Genomic DNA, 19,949 nt, shown 5'->3' with positions numbered 1-19,949 from the left:
CAGTGGTTCTTAACCTTTGCTACTCGGATGCTTTTGAACTGCAACTCCCAGAAACCCCAGTCAGGACAGCTGGTGGTGAAGGCTTCTGGGAGTTGCAGTCCAAAACTCCTGAGTAACCCAAGGTTAAGAACCAGTGGTCTAAGCAAAAGGTTTTTTGTGCCTCATTTGGAACATAAGCTGCCCTTGTTTAATAAAACCAAGCTATTCTTTTAGAGGAGCGGCATTTACTTTAAATGTTTACTTAAGCCAAGGAAGGAAGGCAGGCGGGCAGACAGGACTGTTCAAAATTGTGTCATTGTCTGTATGTCAAAACCAGCATAAATGTCCATGTACAATCCACATTACCACACCAGTCAGAAAACAAGTCTGGAACAAACATTGTGAAATAAGAATAGGTGTATTAGAATACACAACTGCTTGTGCAATATTCTGTGCACGGTATCACTTGCACAACTCTGTCTTGAATATGGCCCTCTGCTGTTCCCAAAAAACTGCAGTGGCTTACACAACAGTAGCATAAACCCATAACAAAATTCTGACCAGAGAATTTGGTAATATTGGCAGGATCCCGCCCCCCCCCCCCACACACACTCATTTTCTATGTCAGACACTGAGGTACCATGATTAAATACATAGGCAGAGAGTATAAACAGTAGAGTAGGCAGAAGCTCTCAAATACTAGTTTTGTCTTAGACTTCCTAGACAAATCTAAACTTAATAGAGATTGTCAATGAGCAGTAGTGGTAACTTCCAGTATCCATTGGCTTTCAGAGGTAGAAGCCCATGGAAAGGTTTGGGAACTTATTTACTATTGTTCATTAATTTTCTCTTTTAAGCTAGGATTTCATGTTGTGCTTTTTGCTTGCATTTTTCCCCCAGTTATCAGATGACATACATAGTTGCACAGCTCACAAACCTAGCACAGTAAATTACTTGGAGGAGATTATATATTGAGTTAAACTATACCTGAAACCTCTCTCTTTATTACTAATGATCCAAGCCATTTAGCACTACTATTCACACTTACTTAAGCAGTATAGGAGATCAAGCACTACTGCTGTGAAAACTAGGCTTATTTCAGAGAATTTCATTGAATTTAACAGAGTCTGTGCTAGGGTGTAGTGCTTGAGCAATTGGGCCTGAAGTCTCTTGGCTGTAGTGAAAGCTCACTGAAAGGCTTTCATGCTTGTCAGTGATACTTCAGTGCCAATTTTATCAGCACCAGTATAACCAAAAGTTATGCAAAGAAGAGAGATATGATAAAATAGATGACAACTTGAGGGTATTAATTCTGATTTAAATTTTAAAGTTATATTAAGTTCTCATAAATCATATTTTCTGCCCTTGGTTCTAAAATATTTGAGGTCCAAGATACTCTGCCACCTGAATGGGCAGGTATGTGAATCATCCCCCTCCCCACCCAAGTCAAAGTGCACATTACACATAGTGGGGATGTAAATCCTGACAAAAAATATTTTCTCCCTTTTAAGAAATCAATGCATGTTGTGACATTCTCTACAAAATATTAGAACAAGAATAATTGTGCAGATTAAGCCAAATGTCACAACAACATTATAGAATTTATACAACTAAATAGTTAATGAAACCAAACAGTCATTAACAAGCATATCAAAATTCATCTGAGTTTCAAGGTAAAAGTATTTTCATTTTTGCGATAATTCCAGGCAACATCACCTTGTCTATTTCTACAAGCTTTACTTATGTATATTACGTCCATGTTCCACATACACAAAATACTTCAGAGTTGCAAAAATGTGGAAGTCTTTTTATTGTTGCAATAATTCCAGGCAACATCCGCTTGTCTGTTTCTACATGAAGCTATTAAGAAAACTGTAGGGACAAGTATTAAAAAAATCCTTCCTTGCAACTTATAAAAAGATGCAGGTGTTAAAAGATAAATCATGTTTGAATCGAAAGTACAGGAGCAAAATTACAGGATGTTTTAAGTTGACTTCTAAAAATGAAAGAGCTTATAGCCTAAAATAGGCCAGTTGAGCAGAGAGACGACGGAGCTACTTCTACAATTGGTAGGAAGAGCAGAACACTAGTGGTGCGACAATGTGTGAGAGGCCAGTTCCTAGGCCTAGCCCCTCATTAGGTGCAACTGGGACAGAGATATTCATATTTGTTTATGAATACAAATATCTCCAAGTTTGATTTGCATAGGCTTCTGCAGAATATAAGTCACTTCCTCTGTATTTCCCTACCAGAGATGGGAAGAAGTACTTGTCTAATGTTCTGGCTTATGTGCAAAAGTAGCTTGATGGCCTCTAGATGCTAGACATCTGGACTTTAGTGGAGAGGGAAGAGGAATTTGCTTCTTTTGCCACAGGCAGCAGAATGTTCTGAGGATAACACTGGCTCCAAATTACCATCGTTCCCAAATCTACCCTTTGACATTCAGAAAAGTGGCAATTCATGTGCAGTTATATGCTTTGCAATAGGCCATCTATATTAGATAAGGTTCAGCTCATCTGCAGTCACTGATTGCGACTTGCTGGCTTGAGTTCAGATGATTTTCATCCCCAAGGCTGCCCACACCATATGCTGTTATGATCTTCTGCCTTTCCTTGTGCGCTTTAGTGTCTAAGAAACAACTTAAGGCACACAAGAGACCCAGCCACATTGAGCCACATGACCTTTATCTTCTTTGCAAATATGCATAGAAAATTAATGCACAGTGTCTGCTTTTATGTGGTTATAACTTTAGAAGAGGGTACCAAAATGTCGTTGCACCTCTGATCTTGCAGCTCTGAGCAATGCTAGGAGAGATTTATTACAATAAAACCTCATTGCTATCAATAGCTTGTGGCTTTCTGCCAGTACTTCTGCTTAAGTACTTATGGGATTAATGATAAATTCTTATACAACAACCTCTTTACATCTTGATTCACTTCAATGAGTACATGGGGTAAATGTAAATGATTAGAAACAAAAGAGTTACTTGAAAGCGGTGCTGCATAACTTATGTTTTTACAAATTGTAATTGACTTGAAATGTTGAGCTAAATCAGTGGCACTTCTTGGTGTCATGGAATAGTCACATTCATAGTGCAATCCTGTACCTTTAATTCAGCTGTAAATTCCGTGCAGTTCAGTGGAACTATCTTCCAGGTAAGTATGTATAGGACTGAAGTTTTATAAACTCTTTATATTTATGCATTCAATCATTCATTAAACTAGTTATAACACATCTTTCCATCCAAAAAAGGTTCTTCAAGGAGACTAAAATATCACTGTTCACAATTGAAAACAAGAGTTTGCTTACAATATAACATAAAAACCAATATATCAAAAACATAGTAAAAGATTAAACAAGCAGCCCAATAGTTAAACTGCTTTCAGCAGCATACACACCTCCAATTCTTCATAAATTAGCTTTCTTTCTTTTGTGATTGGTCACTGGGAAGCAACTACAGGCCTTGATGATGTTCCATGGTAACTTATCCGAAACATTCGTGAATTTCACCTTTTAGGAATTGAGTTTCTTTTATATATCTTTTCCCCATAAATTGCTTTACAAGTGAATATAAATATAAGGGTCTCTACAGCATATCTTTGTTTCAAAAAATACTTTAAGTTGATGCCATAATTACATTCACTGAGAAAAGTCTTATTGGAATTCATTATTCACCCAGTTTTCTGGGGACAAATCCACCAGCAGACCCGAAATGAATTCCAAACCTCTTCTCAAGCAATCAGTCAGCTTGAGAAAAGGCAGTGAATGTAGTTTCAAATCATCTTTTCACTTGTATGCCTTTCATGTATTGCTTCAAGAAGCCATCCGTTGCTACATCCAAATAAACCTAGTATAACTACTTCAGTCATGAACTTGTTGCAGCAGCAGTATGCACTGAAATAAAATATTCTATGGATTTGTCTCTTTTGTGTGGTGTCTCTTAATGAAGGTACTTCTTTCTGACTCCACAATTGCTGGAAATCTTGTTGCTTGTTGTAGTTATTTACACTGCAGCAGGCCCATTGAATCAAAGAGGATTTCTTGAATCAACTCCTCTGTAAGTTCCATGGATTTCAGTAGCCTACTTTTGTGTGACTTACTATGTGAGCAAATGAATTTCAGCCAGTGTTTGCACTTAAATGCAAGAATTACAAGCAAGAAAAATGTGCAAGGATTAGGGAATGGGCTGTCACTTTTGCTCATCTTCTGGAATTTTTTCTCTTTCTCATTTGTATTCAGATTTGGTGTGAAAGCATTGAGTTGATTGTAATAGTCTCATTAGTCCTCAGCAGGGCTTAAATGGACAATGGGTTTATTAGCCTTTTTGCTTTCTACAAAGCCGTGCAAACTGATTAATAACATGTGCATTTAATATGCTTTCCAGATGTCGCAACTGCTTATCCTGATAAGAAGTCCATCTTGATGTACGTGACATCACTATTCCAAGTTCTGCCTCAGAAAGTTACTCTTGAAGCCATCCAGGAAGTAGAAATGTTACCACAGCAATCAAAGCACATCAGACAAGAGCAAGTCCAGTTACATCAACAGCGGTTTTCTCAACAAGTGAGTCTGTTAAAGTTTTACTATCATTCTGACAACCAGTAAAGAACAAGGTGTTGTAGTTATTTCTTATGTTGAGAAAGAGAGATGATGGTCACAGTTCAGTTTATAGTTCCAGCTGAAATGGAGGCACTGTGATGGGTGTAGACTGACCATTCAGGAACTGATTTAGATGTTCTTTTCTAGGTGGGATGAACAAGTTGGATTCAGGCTACTGTATTTATTTGCATGTGGCATATATTTAATTGTGCATGAAATAAAAAGGCATTTTTAAAAGTCCTGTTCTAAAGAAAGTTCTAAATTGCACTACAGTAGGCCCACTAAATCAATGGGGATTTAGCAAGTTAACTCCTCTGCAAATCCCATTATTTCAAATGGGTTTACTTTGATTGCGACTTACTTTACATAGTAAGTTGCCCATTTGTACTGATGGAACTCATGGAGGAGTGGATTCATTAAATCCCTATTGATTCAGTGTTCCTACTCAAGCACGATTTACTCTGCGCAACAGGATTTTGGCCAATATACAATTTTTCTGTATTTTGTTATATATAGTACGTTTCAATACTAATCTGCACTACTTGAACAGTGCATAATGTAATGGTGTGTGTACACTTTTATGTTTCAGAGCAATTGTTAGTTAGATTTTGTCAATCCAGTGCTTCAAGGATTACCATCAGTTTTTACTGAAAGGCTGTTCTATTTTTAAAACTGCTTATTCTTTTTTTACTCTTTCATCAAATAATATATGTGCATGAAAAAGCAAACAGCTGAAAACGTGTTCATAAATCACTAGACCTTCTAATAAAGTAATGCATATATTTAGTGGTTGACATGCATTTGATAATGTTTGAGTTCAGCTACCTCTGTCACACAATTTATTGTTTAATACATAAAGAAACTTTTATGCCCAGCCCTGTGACCATCTTTCTGTATTTCTAAGCCCCTCACAATCTTGTTTGTAACACTGCATGAGTAGCAAACAGAAGGTTGATAGTAACATAAAACATCCCAGACAGGAAAAGTAGGCATTCATTATCTGAGATACACTGATTGTGTAGCACATTTGAGCAATACATCTGCAAAGTCTTTCTGACTGAATATATTTGCTTGGTGTCCAAGTAAATGTTTCTGCTACACAGTATCCTTTTTGTATTTGAGGCACCCATTGAAAGAACAAAGAAAAAAAAGTAAGGCAAGAAAGCCTACATCTGGGGTGAAGAAAGCCTTTTTCTTTTTTTAGTCAGATACTACTGACTAATATATTGGTATAATGTGACTGGAGTAATATTATTGATTAGTTTTTAAATAGTTTAGACTATATATGTTGTAGAGTGTAGTGTGTCCTTCAGTGTGATGACCAATACCTAGGGTTTTGTTAACACCTCCGTGTCTAATTCTTTTCATTTAAATTTGGTATAGAAAGCACAGCACTGACCTGACCTACACACACACACCAAACATTGGCAAGCATTGTAACACTAATGGCTCTGGGCCTCCAGATTTACATTGAATGTTGCAACAAGAGATGAAAATGTGCTCTTTCTTCTGCAGTTATTCGTTTTCCTTCTTGGGGTCCCACATTGGATGGGTTGACATGGCCCCAGTATCATTGTCTTTTCCCCACAAATCTGCCAAATTCCATTATTTAGGACAGATTGCTTTACCAGTTTAATTTGCTTACAATGAGTTTGTGCAAGTAAAGATCAGCATGAAGTAAGAAGAAACTCTGCATATCTTATACAGTATGGGATCTCATTATTGCAGTTATGGGGTTAGGAGTAACATTCATACAAATTGTTAATGACAAAGGATTAGGGCTGTTCTTTGTCCATAGTGCCATTTCCCTGTTTTGGTTTGTTTTCATGTTAATATTTTTAACAGCTGTAATTCTCTCATAGCAGTAAATGCTCCTTCCTCCGAACCGAACCTGCCCTTGAGTGAAATATCTCTTCTGGTACATTGGCTTTAACAGTCAGGAGGTGAATTAGATATTCTTGGATTATTTAGGAAATCTGAGTTTGTGCAGACTTGGGGAGGACACAGCAGGCACAGAGGTTTGCCGATCTAAGAGCAGAGAGAGAATCCAGAAACTGCTAGAAGATTTCAGCTCATTATATGTTATCTACAAGTTTTCATTGAACTCTAATTTAGATTTGCATGGAAGTTTTTGAATCATTTCAATTTAATCCAAATTAGTCCAAGTTATAGTAGAGCCACATCAACTAGCAACTAAATTTAGTCCTTCTTTCCTTTTCATTGGCACACTGTGATAAACAAAGTCCAATCCTAGGAAAACTAACTATCCTAGAATAATTTGATCATGAGTGTTTAGAATTCTAAAGCCTTCAGTTTTTTTTGTAACTGATTTATGTAGCACTAGATATTTTTAGACTTGTTGATCTTCTAACTGCTTGCTTAATGCTAAGCAGATTGTTTTGGAAGTTGCTATAAATTCATGCTACTTTGCTTTCTGAGTGTACTGAATTACAGGGGTGGTTTACTTAATTGTCGTTATCATGGCAAGAATCACTATCTGGCACTTCCTACTTTTTATGTAAAGGTTAACATGTTAACAAAAGTCATTCCTGAATTTCTACATAGCTTTTTATCTGCTTAATGGTGGCCTTATTATTATTAAAAACACAAGATAGAGCTAACCTTCTGGAATTTTCCCTTGAAAAGAATACATCCCATTCTTTCTACTACACTCATCCATATCTGTCTGCTTTTCTTCCTAATTTCTTCTCCTTAGATCAAGGTCAGTGTAGCACAGGGTCATGTGCGCACCCCTTCACCTCCATCTAAACCTCGCTTCAAAAGCTATGCGTACACACAAGCTGCTTATGTCATGTCCCCTGACCAAAAAGGGAGGATGTTCCCTCCACAGGTCTGTCAACATTACTGTTTGTTCTGAATGTTACTCTGTTTCTAATATGCCTGCTCTTGCTGTGGATAATATGTGGGGGATCTTTTTCTTTGTACCCATTTTAATTTTCAGCAGGACTCTTTTCAGGTTGTTGTTTTTTAGTGTCAGTCAATCCTTTCTTCTATATTTCTTCCTTTTAGTGCAGAAAAAATCAGTCCAATTATAGATGTGGATTAGATACATTCTTTATGCATTGATTAAATTCTATTGAAACTTATTTATTTATTATACGTTGGTCTATATCCTCTTAGTTGAGCTGGTATAGGACAAATAGCATAACTTTGGGAGGTGAATTGCCCCAAGTTAAGAAATCACTGTAGATATTGTTTGTTGCATACTGAGTTGTAGGATACAGTCTGCAAATGAAAATGGCTTAAGACAAAGTCACCTCCAAAAAGCTACCATTTGTGTAGCAACTCAAGACCTGCATCTCTTCAAAAACTTCATTGCAGGATCAGGAACCCTTCTCTGCAAGTGTGGGCTGTGTCATTACAGGGAATAAGCTTCCAAAATCACACCTTGTACCAAAGGGTGGGCTCTCTGCCTGTTAATTTTTAGAAAATTGTAGCTGGTATCTATGAGATGCTGCCTATCTTTTATAGTTTCTTAACTTGAGGCCCTTTGAGTTTATACAGGAAGTGTGGAGAAACATGTTCTCTTCAATATATTTATTAGCTTCTTCTCCCATATTTTAGTTGTCATAAGTTAACAAAGCCTTGCATAGCATACTCATCTGTGTTCAAAGGATTGTAACATCATTCCATAATACGAATAGACACAGTAGCAAATTCTAAAAATGTATAACCACCTAACTCTTTTACTTACTCACATCTACCTTTCTACTTTACTCATCTTTTCCAACCATTACCACTTCTCTTCCCCAACTTACAGACAAAATATTAAAGCCGGATTCCCTTTGCTATGGCGACCTTCTTATGCAATGAGGCAATTAACCTGGGAGTTGTACCTTCTTGTTAGGTTGGCAATATGGTATCTATGTAGGGATTCTAACAATTCTGTAAAAAATCAGAAACCTAGTTGCTGAGATAGTTTGAATCTACTCAAATTCCCATTTACAGGAGTTTTTCAGAAGAGATACCACAACTCAGTGTAAAACTCTATTAGCATGTAGTATCCACCAGTTCTGTTGAATAGTACTTTAAGGGCTAGCTTGATGGACCGAAACTAATTGAAATGGACAATCGATCTTTGTCCCTCACCAAGGAAGATCATCAACCATAGAAAGAAAACAAAACACCCAATTGCAAAGGACAGAATAAATCAAGATAACTGAATAGTGTTTTAACACCCCGTTCAAAATGAAAATGGCCACATGCTGGCCATTCTTCTGTAGGATGATTAACTATTAACACCTCCCACTTTTCCCCCTGAAGTCATTCTAAGAAATTAATCTGAACCTGTGACTCCTATAGAGTCACATTTGCGGAAAAAAACCATTTCAGACAAAATCATACCTATATTACAGGTTTGTTGGGGCTTTTGCTCATTTCTTTTTCTTTTTTTCTTTCATAAAATATCATTGGTCTGTATTGTACAGGAGTTAGGTGCATGTTCTGGTTGGAGATTTATGAATGAAATAGAATGAAGTGACAACAGCATTATGGAATCATGTACTTTGCCCATCCTTGCTCTAAAAGGATTTTATACCCTAAACAGATTGTATTATGAGTTTTGTTTGGTGCAGCAACTGAGAATACTTTTAAAAAAAAAATCAGAGAAAAAAGACAAGTTACTGATACTGGCAGTTTGAAACATATATTGATTTCTCCGGTGTCTTCCCAAATACTGCCAAATGCATAAATACTTTCAAGAACTGATAATAAACCAAGGAGTAAAGGGAACCACTTGTCAAAACTCTGAAATTTTTATCACTTAATTTGTCTTCTCTGTTTTCATGAAAACCATACTGAATTACCATCAGCTAAAAAAGAAAATTGCAAGGAATCATCAGTAATAAAGAGAAGTCTTTATTGACTGATTGATTGTCATTTGTAGACTACCTTCTCCTGATGGGGGAATCAAGGTATCTCAAACTGACAGCAAAAATGTTGAAGAAAATATAATGATTTCTAAAAGCAAAACGTATGATAGTTGTGTTGGCCATAAGGGAAATTTTAAAATCCATATTGTAGCAATGTAGATTAACTAAAACATTTGTTTAAATACTGTGCAAAATATTTCAAATAATAGGTAAGAAAAGGGGGTGGAGGAAATGACTTGATCCTAAAGTCATGTTATTTACATACTTCTTTAAGATGTAGCAAGGAGAAAACACCTGCTTATACTCCAAATCAGTTCACTCTGCTCGGCCTGGGAGCAGGAAAAGCAATTCAGGGTAATATGCTTCAATTCTTCATTTCGAAAATGGAAATATTTTAGAGGCATTTACCTAGAAAATCCAGCCCACACATTGCTCTTTCTAGGCACAAACAATGGAGGAGGTGTTTCAGCAGTCTGCAATAGGGTGAGAATTGGAAGAATATCCTTAAAGTCTTTTATTAGCTACTAGCACCATTTTTTATTTTTATTTTATTTTCCATAATTGACCTGGGACATTGTTAGATGAGAAACATGTTTGCAAGATATTTTCTCTCATTTGGGTGTGTTGAAATTCGAGCAGCTTTGGCTAAGGCATGATAAGCTCTTACATTTAAACATGAGGAAACTTAATTTGTTTTTGTTTTTCTTTTGCTTTGACTTTTATTAAAGAGATCTGCTTTTGGCACTAATCATTAGGCAGCATCTGTGTCAATAGAATGTCCCTACAAGTGATGGTTCACTGTGATTTAGCATCATTTTGCAGGGTGATAGGGAGGAAATATGATGAACCAGAACAATCACATTGGGACAATATCTGTATGTGCTATATTAAATAATGCATCCCTATGTCCTGCCATTTATTGATCCATTAAGTTAAAGCTAGCAGGAACATTTTCAACAATGTTGAAACATTTTCAACACTTGTTAAATGCATTTTAATCATCATTACTGCTTTTAGTTGTCGTTAGTGTTTTTTAATTTAACAGAATCATTTTGCGATATCATACTGTGCATATAATTACAGTGGTGCCTCGACTTACGACCATAATCCATTCCAGAAGATGGTTGTAAGTCGAAATGGTTGTAAGTCGAATCAGCATTTCCCATTGAAATGCACTGAAACCTGTTTAATCCATTCTGGCTGTTGTTTGGTTGTATGTAGAGGCGCCGGTTGCAAGTCGAAGCATTCATTCCCATAGGAACTAATGCAAAAGCGGTTAATCCGTCCTCTACCACTAGGGGGAGAATTTTTCTTCTTTTAACCTAATATGACTTAGGTTAAAAAAAGGGCAGGAAGGGAGGGAGGGAGGGAAGGAACAATGCGGAAAAGAGGAAAGAAAGAAGGTTATCACTGGGGAACACAGACCCCTCAGACAAAGGTTTTGGTTAAGCACAAAAAGAGAGAAGATAGAGAGGGAAAAGACAATGAGGGGAGAGTTTGGAGTCTAAAACACATTTAAACAAAACACCTTTTAAACCAAGCACATTTTAAACCAAACAAAGCACCTTTTAAACAAAACACATTTTAAACCAAGCACCTTTTAAACCAAACCAAGCACCTTTTAAACAAAACACCTTTTAAACCAAACCAAGCACCTTTTAAACAAAACACATTTAAAACCAAACCAAGCAGATTTTAAACAAAACACATTCTAAAACCAAACACCATTTAAAACCAAACACATTTTAAACCCATCCACCAACACCTTATTCCAGCAAACAGACCCCTTCAGCACAAAAAGAAAGCATACAGAGAGAGAGAGAGAAGACAATGGGGGGGGGAGCTTGAGTCTAAACCCCATTTTAAACCATAATTTTAAAACAAAAAGACTTTGGAGTCTAAACTCCATTTTATACCATGCCAACCACCACAGCAGCTCATTGCAGAAAATGTTCTGATATTAAAACAAAAAGACTTTGGAGTCACGTTTTAAACCCACACATTTTAAAACAAAAGGGAGGTCACAAATCTTGTCAATCAATAAGTTACGCAAACCCTAGAAGCCACAGAATGCAAAAAAATTACATTTTAATATTACAGTCTAATTTTCACATTTAATTTTAATTTAATATTACAGTCTACTTTTCACATTTAAATCCACACTGCAAGACCCATCAGAGCACAGAAACATAATCTCCCCAGCTCAAAGCCATGCTGCAAAAACACCCAGAAAAGTTCTTAAAAAGCAGAAAACAGCACTTTAACTCCCTGCAAACACACACACGCTCACTCCAAAGCAGAAGGAGGCAATTCTGAAGCCTACGATGATGACGCACACTCTCTAACTGCTGGGGCGAAAGAGCTACAAAGAAGCAGTCTCGTCACCACCTACAGTTAGCAATTTGAATTTCCCGTCTTTTTTCCCTGCCTTTTTCTGTTCACAAGTGGAAGCTCCAGTCACAAGAAGAAGCAAAATTTTGCGACTGGAGCTGGTCATAACTCAAAATGGTGGATAAGTAAGTTCATAAGTTGAGGCACCATTGTATTAGTTCTCTTGGTGAACTCTGTAATTGAAAAATGGAAACTAGTAACATGGCTATATACTCTCTTTATTGTAATGTAACCCATGGAAGGTTTATACTGATATAATAATAATCTGGAAAGGAAATTTTAATTAGAGTTTTTATTTCATGGAGTAGGTGAGATCACTAAAAGCACTGGCATTTGGCTGGCTCAGTGTCTCCTTCCTGCTAGGAATTAGATTTATAGCAGATTAGTGTCTTAGAAAGTGGATTGGAAATAATATATCGAAGTGCTCAGGAAAGTTGGTAATATAATGTAAGGCTTTCAGGACTTTGGCACTATCATAAACGAGCCACTGTATTATTTTAGAACATACTTGTTAGTGGTGTGTATCGGAGCATAAATATGTGTTTGCAATTAATGCATTTGGCCAGTTCATCTTACTTGCTAACCCCCCCCCAAAAAAACACACAACAACAAACGTAGAGATATAATACAGTAAATCTGGCTAGGTTTATTGATGGCAGATTTCATGGTTTTTGCACACCTGTAAACATTATGATTGAAATATGTATATAGTCCTTTCTGTCCTGAAATGGATTGGATCCTAGTGATTGCTAGAATGACATCGAAATAAACAAACTCTATAGCAATGGCCACTCCTGTCACTATATGTTCTCTTTTAGGAAAGACAGTCCTCCATGTGAAGTGTTTGTGACAACCCCAGACCTACTGGGATATGCCACAGTTTCACTAAGCTGCCACCAACCATTCCCTGTAAGGAGTCACACAGACCAGGAATGGATTTTTAACAAATAAAGGAATAAGGTTTATTTAAATAACACACAGGGAAAATAAAATGATCAAGTGAATAAGATACAGTAACGTGGCTTAGTCTCAATCATACATACACCAGTTTGGTTCACACAGAACACCTTTAAAATAAAGCACAGACCCTGAACCTATCAGTTCTGGCTAACCATACAGACACCTGAACCTATCAGGTTGGTACTGACTGACACACAGTAGTACCCTGTCTGACACACAGACTCCCACACCAGCTTCTTCTCTCAGCTCTCCTCCAGCTTCTCCTTCAGCTCTCCACACACGCTCCACATATATATACAGTACAGCCCCTCCTCCTGATGTCCCGCCTTCCACTCCCCATAGGATGGAACTTTCCCTCCAAACCCATGACAGACAGGTAACATCAGTGCTGTATGTAACACCTCCCCTCTTTATAAGTTGTTTTGTAGGGGGAAAGCTAAGGTGCTTTTCTCCAAAAAACAACCTGGATCCAAAACATACAAAAACATTTATACAATAACATACAATACCATACTTACTTATACTTACACTAGGATAACCATATCAATTAGGCCTTTAAACATTTACCATTTACAATACATCAAGTTACCTTTATTCATACAAACCAAACATGCTTAATAAACAGGTACATTTAACCTTTGGTCACCAAAATATATACATAGTCCATGTTTCTTTCGCCGTCTTCAATCTTCAGGTCTTCTTGACAAGGCGTCAGCAACGCAGTTCACTGACCCTCTGACCACCTTCACTTCAAAGTCATAGTCTTGCAGGTTTAAAGCCCACCTCATAAGTTTGCTATTGTGGGTTTTCATTGTCTTTAACCATTGCAGTGGTGAATGGTCAGTGCACAGAATAAAATGTCTTCCCCAGATGTAAGGCTTGGCCTTCTGGATCGCGTAGACTATGGCCAGGCACTCCTTTTCCACGGTTGCCAAATGCCTCTCACCTTTCTGGAGTTTCCTACTCAGGTAGGACACTGGATGCTGGTCACCATTCTCATCCTCCTGGCAAAGAACTGCTCCTACCCCGCTGTTAGACGCATCGGTGTAGATGATGAACTCCCGGTCGAAGTCTGGAGCACGCAACACTGGATAGTTGATGAGGGCCTCCTTCAACCTCTGGAACGCCTCCTCACAGTCGCTGGTCCACGGGATGCGGTCATCAGTCTTCTTCCTCGTCAGATCGGTCAGCGGAGCTGCAATCTCGCTAAACCTCGGGATGAACTTTCTGTAGTAGCCCACCAACCCAAGAAATGATTTGACTTTTTTCTTGGTGTTGGGTCTGGGCCAATCACGAACTGCTTCTATCTTGGCCTCTAGGGGTTTTATCACTCCTCCCCCTACTATGTGACCCAAATATTTTATTTCTGGGCTACCCAGCTGACACTTGCTCGCCTTTACTGTTAGCCCTGCTGCACTTAACCTCTGCAGCACTAACTCCAGGTGTTTCAGGTGATCTTCCCAGGTATTGCTGAAGATCCCTATGTCGTCAATGTAGGCCACAGTAAAGTCACTGAGCCCTGCTAAGGTCTGGTCCATCAGCCTTTGGAATGTGGCTGGTGCATTTCTGAGACCAAAGCTCAGGACTCTAAACTCATAGAGACCAAAAGGGCTGCAAAAGGCGGTCTTTTCTTGATCCCTGGGATCAATTCTTAATTGCCAATATCCCTTTACTAGGTCCAATGATGAAATGAACCGATAACCCCCTATGGTTTCAATCAGGTTGTCTAGCCTGGGCATTGGGTAGGCATCAGGAGTGGTTACGCGGTTTAATTTCCTGTAATCTACACAAAACCTAATGCTCCCATCAGGCTTGTCTACTAGGACTATCGGAGAGGACCAAGGACTAGAAGAGGGGACTGTGACAACCCCAGACCTACTGGGATATGCCACAGTTTCACTAAGCTGCCACCAACCATTCCCTGTAAGAAGTCACACAGACCAGGGATGGATTTTCAACAAACAAAGGAATAAGGTTTATTTAAATAACACACAGGGAAAAATAAAATGATCAAGTGAATAAGATACAGTAACGTGACTTAGTCTCAATCATGCATACACCAGGTTGGTTCACTCAGAACACTCTTAAATAAAGCACAGACCCTGAACCTATCAGTTCTGGCTAACCATACAGACACCTGAACCTATCAGGTTGGTACTGACTGACACACAGTAGTACCCTGTCTGACACACAGACTCCCACACCAGCTTCTTCTTCTCAGCTTCTCCTTCAGCTTCCCTAACTCTCCACACAAACTCCACATATATATACAGTACAGCCCCTCCTCCTGATGTCCCGCCTTCCACTCCCCATAGGATGGAACTTTCCCTCCAACCCATGACAGACAGGTAACATCAGTGCTGTATGTAACACCTCCCCTCTTTATAAGTTGTTTTGTAGGGGGAAAGCTAAGGTGCTTTTCTCCAAAAAACAACCTGGATCCAAAACATACAAAAACAGTTATACATTAACATACAATACCATACTTACTCTAGGATAAACATATTAATTAGGCATTTAAACATTTACCATTTACAATACATCAAGTTACCTTTATTCATACAAACCAAGCATGTTTAATAAACAGGTACATTTAACCTTTGGTCACCAAAATATATACAGAGTCCATGTTTCTTTCGCCGTCTTCATTCTTCGGGTCTTCTTGACAAGGCGTCAGCAACACAGTTCACTGACCCTCTGACCACCTTCACTTCAAAGTCATAGTCTTGCAGGTTTAAAGCCCACCTCATAAGTTTACTATTGTGGGTTTTCATTGTCTTTAACCATTGCAGTGGTGAATGGTCAGTGCACAGAGTAAAATGTCTTCCCCAGATGTAAGGCTTGGCCTTCTGGATCGCGTAGACTATGGCCAGGCACTCCTTTTCCACGGTTGCCAAATGTCTCTCACCTTTTTGGAGTTTCCTACTCAGGTAGGACACTGGATGCTGGTCACCATTCTCATCCTCCTGGCAAAGAACTGCTCCTACCCCGCTGTTAGACGCATCGGTGTAGATGATGAACTCCCGGTCGAAGTCTGGAGCACGCAGCACTGGATAGTTGATGAGGGCCTCCTTCAACCTCTGGAACGCCTCCTCACAGTCGCTGGTCCACGGGATGCGGTCATCAGTCTTCTTCCTCGTCAGATCGGTCAGCGGAGCTGCAATCTCGCTAAACCTCGGGATGAACTTTCTGTAGTAGCCCACCAACCCAAGAAATGATTTGACTTTTCTCTTGGTGTTGGGTCTAGGCCAATCACGAACTGCTTCTATCTTAGCCTCTAGGGGTTTTATCACTCCTCCCCCTACTATGTGACCCAAGTATTTTATTTCTGGGCTACCCAGCTGACACTTGCTCTCTTTGCAGGGCCTAGGCCAAAGCACTCCCTCCCCTGGGTCAAAGTGCCTCTCCCTGGCTCTCTGGTCATCCCAAGCTTTCTTTCTGACCTTTTGAGCTTGCAGGGTCTCTGCTGCTAGCTCTAGGTTTCTCTTTAGGTCATTCCTCAAGGTGTCTATGTATGTCACAACATCTTGTGGGTCATCCTGGGTGATCTGCTCCCAATTTTGTTTGATCAAATCAAGGGGCCCTTTCACCCTTCTCCCAAATAAAAGTTCAAACGGACTGAACCCGGTACTGGCTTGTGGCACTGATCGATAAGCAAACAAAAGGGATTGCAGCTTCTGGTCCCAATTGTTTGGATTCTCTGCCAAGTAAGCCCTAATCATGCGCATTAGAGTCCCATTGAACTTCTCAGTTAACCCATTACTTTCAGGGTGATAGGCAGTGGTTTCCTTGTGTTTAATTCCACAGATTTGCCATAACCGTTTCATGAGCTTCGATGTGAACGATGTGCCCAAATCTGTGATTATTTCTGAGGCAAATCCCATCCTGGACACATACCCCACCAAGGCATCTGCCACTGTGTTAGTTTCAATGTTAGTCAAGGGTATGGCTTCAGGGTACCTCATGGCATGGTCCACAATGGTGAGAATGAACCTGTTCCCCCTCTTTGTGGCCTTGGGCAAAGGTCCCACAATATCCACCCCTATGCATTTGAACGGAGTGTCAATCACAGGCAAAGGGCACAACTTTGCTTTGGTCCTGTCTCGGCTATTCCCCTGCCTTTGACACACATCACATTGTTTACAGAACTCTTTGATCTGCTTCCCTATTTCAGGCCAGTAAAAATTCTGTGTGATTCTCTGCTGTGTTTTGTTCACCCCTAAGTGCGCAGCAAACATGTCAGAGTGCCCCCTTTGTAAGATCATGGGGCGATACTTTTCAGGTACCACTAGCTGACTTCTGATCCCATCTCCCCCTTTTGAGATATTCCTCAGGGTCTCCCTATATAAAATTCCCTTTTTCTCTCGAAATCTCACTGGGGTTTCAGGTGTTAGCTGGGCGTCTGTCACCTGTTCAAAACACTTTTGGAGAGTGGCGTCTGCCTTTTGCTCTTGGCCAAATTTGTGGTCTGTGGTTAAGGTTTCCACCACAGCTTCTGAACTCCCCCCACCTGCTTCCGTCTCGGGCTCTTCAGTGCCCCCCTGAACTGTCCCCGTGGTAGCTTGTGAGCGTGTAATCACTAGCACCCGTTTCACATGTTCAGCCAGGTCATTTCCCACGAGCACGGCTGCTGGCAGAGTCGATGAAATCGCTAGCCGCCAAACTCCCCTCCAGCCTTGAAAGTTCATAGGTACCTCAGCTACTGGCAGCGAGATCACCTGTCCCTCAATCCCTGCCACCTTTATGCTCTCATTTGGGATTACATACTCCCTAGGAATAATATCTGGATGGCACAGGGTCACCTGGGAACAAGTATCCCTTAACCCCCGATACTGATGGTCAAGTATTCCTACGTCCACCCCTGCTGTTTCAAACAACTGAGAATCTGTTCTCACAAGTAAGCAGCGCCTGACCTCCACAAGAGGACCATTTTCCTCAGCCTGATCAGCAGATGTCACTGTTCCAGATTGAGTAGCCATGGCAACAGGCTCCTTCAGTGACAAGGAGCTTTACTCTTTCTGGACACAGAACACAGCTTTTGGCTTGGTTCCACTCAAATCCTGAGGCACATTTCCTTTTAGCTGCTTTAATTTCTCACACTCTGAGATTAGATGGCCCTTTCCCTGACAGAAATAACATTTTCTGCTATATTTTGAGTCTTTCTCATCTTGTTTTGGTTTTCCCTCCAAAATCTGAGATCTTGGTTTCATGTCTGAGGGCTTCCCTTCACCATGGGCCCCTCCCCCTTGCTGGTTTTTCCCTGGTCCCTGAGAGTACTTGCTGTAGGTATCTTTGGGTTTATTTACAGATTTCCACTCAGCACCTAAGGGCTTCCTTATTTGGGAAATAAAATCTGCGATCTCGGCCGCCTCTGCCACAGATCTAGGTTTCCTTTCCCTCACCTGGAACTTCAGTTCCCCATGCAGGACTGAATAGAACTGTTCCAGCGCTATCAAGTCTTTGAGCTGCTGAAAGGTCTCTGTCCCCTCCTGAGATAGCCATTTCTCTAGCAGCCTCACCAATTGGGCCCCCACTTGAGTAAAAGTCTGCTCTGGTTTCTTGGTGAGTGACCTGAATCTTTGCCTCAGCTGTTCCGCATTTATCCCATGTCTGGCAAACACCAGTTTTTTAAACTCTGCAAAATCTTTCATCAGTTCCTCTGGCATCTCTGCATAGACTTCTGCCAGGCTGCCACTGATTAAAGATCGCATGATGGTCATCTTCTCAGTTTCCCTTACTGAGAAGTCCACAAACGCTCTTTCCACTAAGGAAAAGAACACCTCAGGGCAATCTCCCTTGTGGTACACAGGGAATTTCTTCAGGTCAGCTTTAGACAATTGGCCCCCCTCAGAATCCCTATTGTTATTATTGTTCTGGTTCATCAGTTCCAATTTTCTTAATTCAAACACCATTTTCTCTTTCTCCAATCTTTCTGCTCTTTCCATTCTCTCTCTCTCTAATTTTTCCTCCATTTCCAATTGCCTCATCCTCAGTTCATGCTGTTGGGCTATGAGCATTTTCCTGAGTTCTGGGTTCTGTTCTCCCGTGCTGTCACCCTGCACTGAGCCAAATTCATCCTCAGAACCTTGGTCCACCTGGGGTTCCCTCACTTCACCCATTTCTGCCATTTGGCTTCGAGTCAAGGGCATAATCCCCCCCCAGAACAGGCTGCTTTCAAAAGTCAAGCCTCAAAATAAAGCGACCACTTTTTTTTTCTCTCAGAACCAGCCTTCTATAGATTGCTGCTGTTCTTTCAGCACTAACTTGCAACTGTTGCCAGCCAGAGTCTACCCCCCTCTGCTAGGCCTCTCAGCAGACAAGCTAGATCACTGCTGCTTCCCTCAGCTTTGCCTCAGCCTTTTTCCCGCCAAAACAGGTTGCCTCAGAGCTCCCTAATCTAGTCCCACCAATCTGAGGTCACACGTTCTTCCACTAGCCTACCTCCCCGTGAGGTAAGCCTAGAAGATTACCTACGCGCTCTCAGATTGTCCCTGACTAGACCCCCCTTGCTCTGGGCACACTTGCCAAGGCTTGGCTGTACCACTGGACAACTGGACCAGTCGTATCCCACACGCTGGACACCAATCAATGTGACAACCCCAGACCTACTGGGATATGCCACAGTTTCACTAAGCTGCCACCAACCATTCCCTGTAAGGAGTCACACAGACCAGGAATGGATTTTTAACAAATAAAGGAATAAGGTTTATTTAAATAACACACAGGGAAAATAAAATGATCAAGTGAATAAGATACAGTAACGTGGCTTAGTCTCAATCATACATACACCAGTTTGGTTCACACAGAACACCTTTAAAATAAAGCACAGACCCTGAACCTATCAGTTCTGGCTAACCATACAGACACCTGAACCTATCAGGTTGGTACTGACTGACACACAGTAGTACCCTGTCTGACACACAGACTCCCACACCAGCTTCTTCTCTCAGCTCTCCTCCAGCTTCTCCTTCAGCTCTCCACACACGCTCCACATATATATACAGTACAGCCCCTCCTCCTGATGTCCCGCCTTCCACTCCCCATAGGATGGAACTTTCCCTCCAAACCCATGACAGACAGGTAACAGCAGTGCTGTATGTAACAGTGTTGTCCTCCTTTTCAGTGATA

The 19,949-nt window shown here is 40.2% G+C and overlaps 1 protein-coding gene across 11 annotated transcripts in view; it reads left to right on the top strand.

Annotated features, from left to right (window-relative positions):
- The window catches only part of DMD (dystrophin), a 1,295,019-nt gene that overhangs the window by 457,482 nt on the left and 817,588 nt on the right, over positions 1-19,949 (top strand). For 10 of the 11 annotated variants that reach the window (XM_078390471.1, XM_078390476.1, XM_078390472.1 and 7 more), the window contains exons 8-9: positions 4,364-4,542; positions 7,295-7,429. In XM_078390471.1, coding sequence (XP_078246597.1) covers positions 4,364-4,542; positions 7,295-7,429 — 314 coding nt within the window. The remainder of the gene's footprint in view (positions 1-4,363; positions 4,543-7,294; positions 7,430-19,949) is intronic. The other variant, XM_078390478.1, reaches the window with a different exon arrangement.

This window comes from Pogona vitticeps, chromosome 3 (assembly GCF_051106095.1).
Source record: "Pogona vitticeps strain Pit_001003342236 chromosome 3, PviZW2.1, whole genome shotgun sequence".
Lineage (NCBI taxonomy): Eukaryota > Metazoa > Chordata > Lepidosauria > Squamata > Agamidae > Pogona > Pogona vitticeps.
The sequence above is the reverse complement of the archived record's forward strand: the minus strand, read 5'-3'. Positions and strand labels throughout refer to the sequence as shown.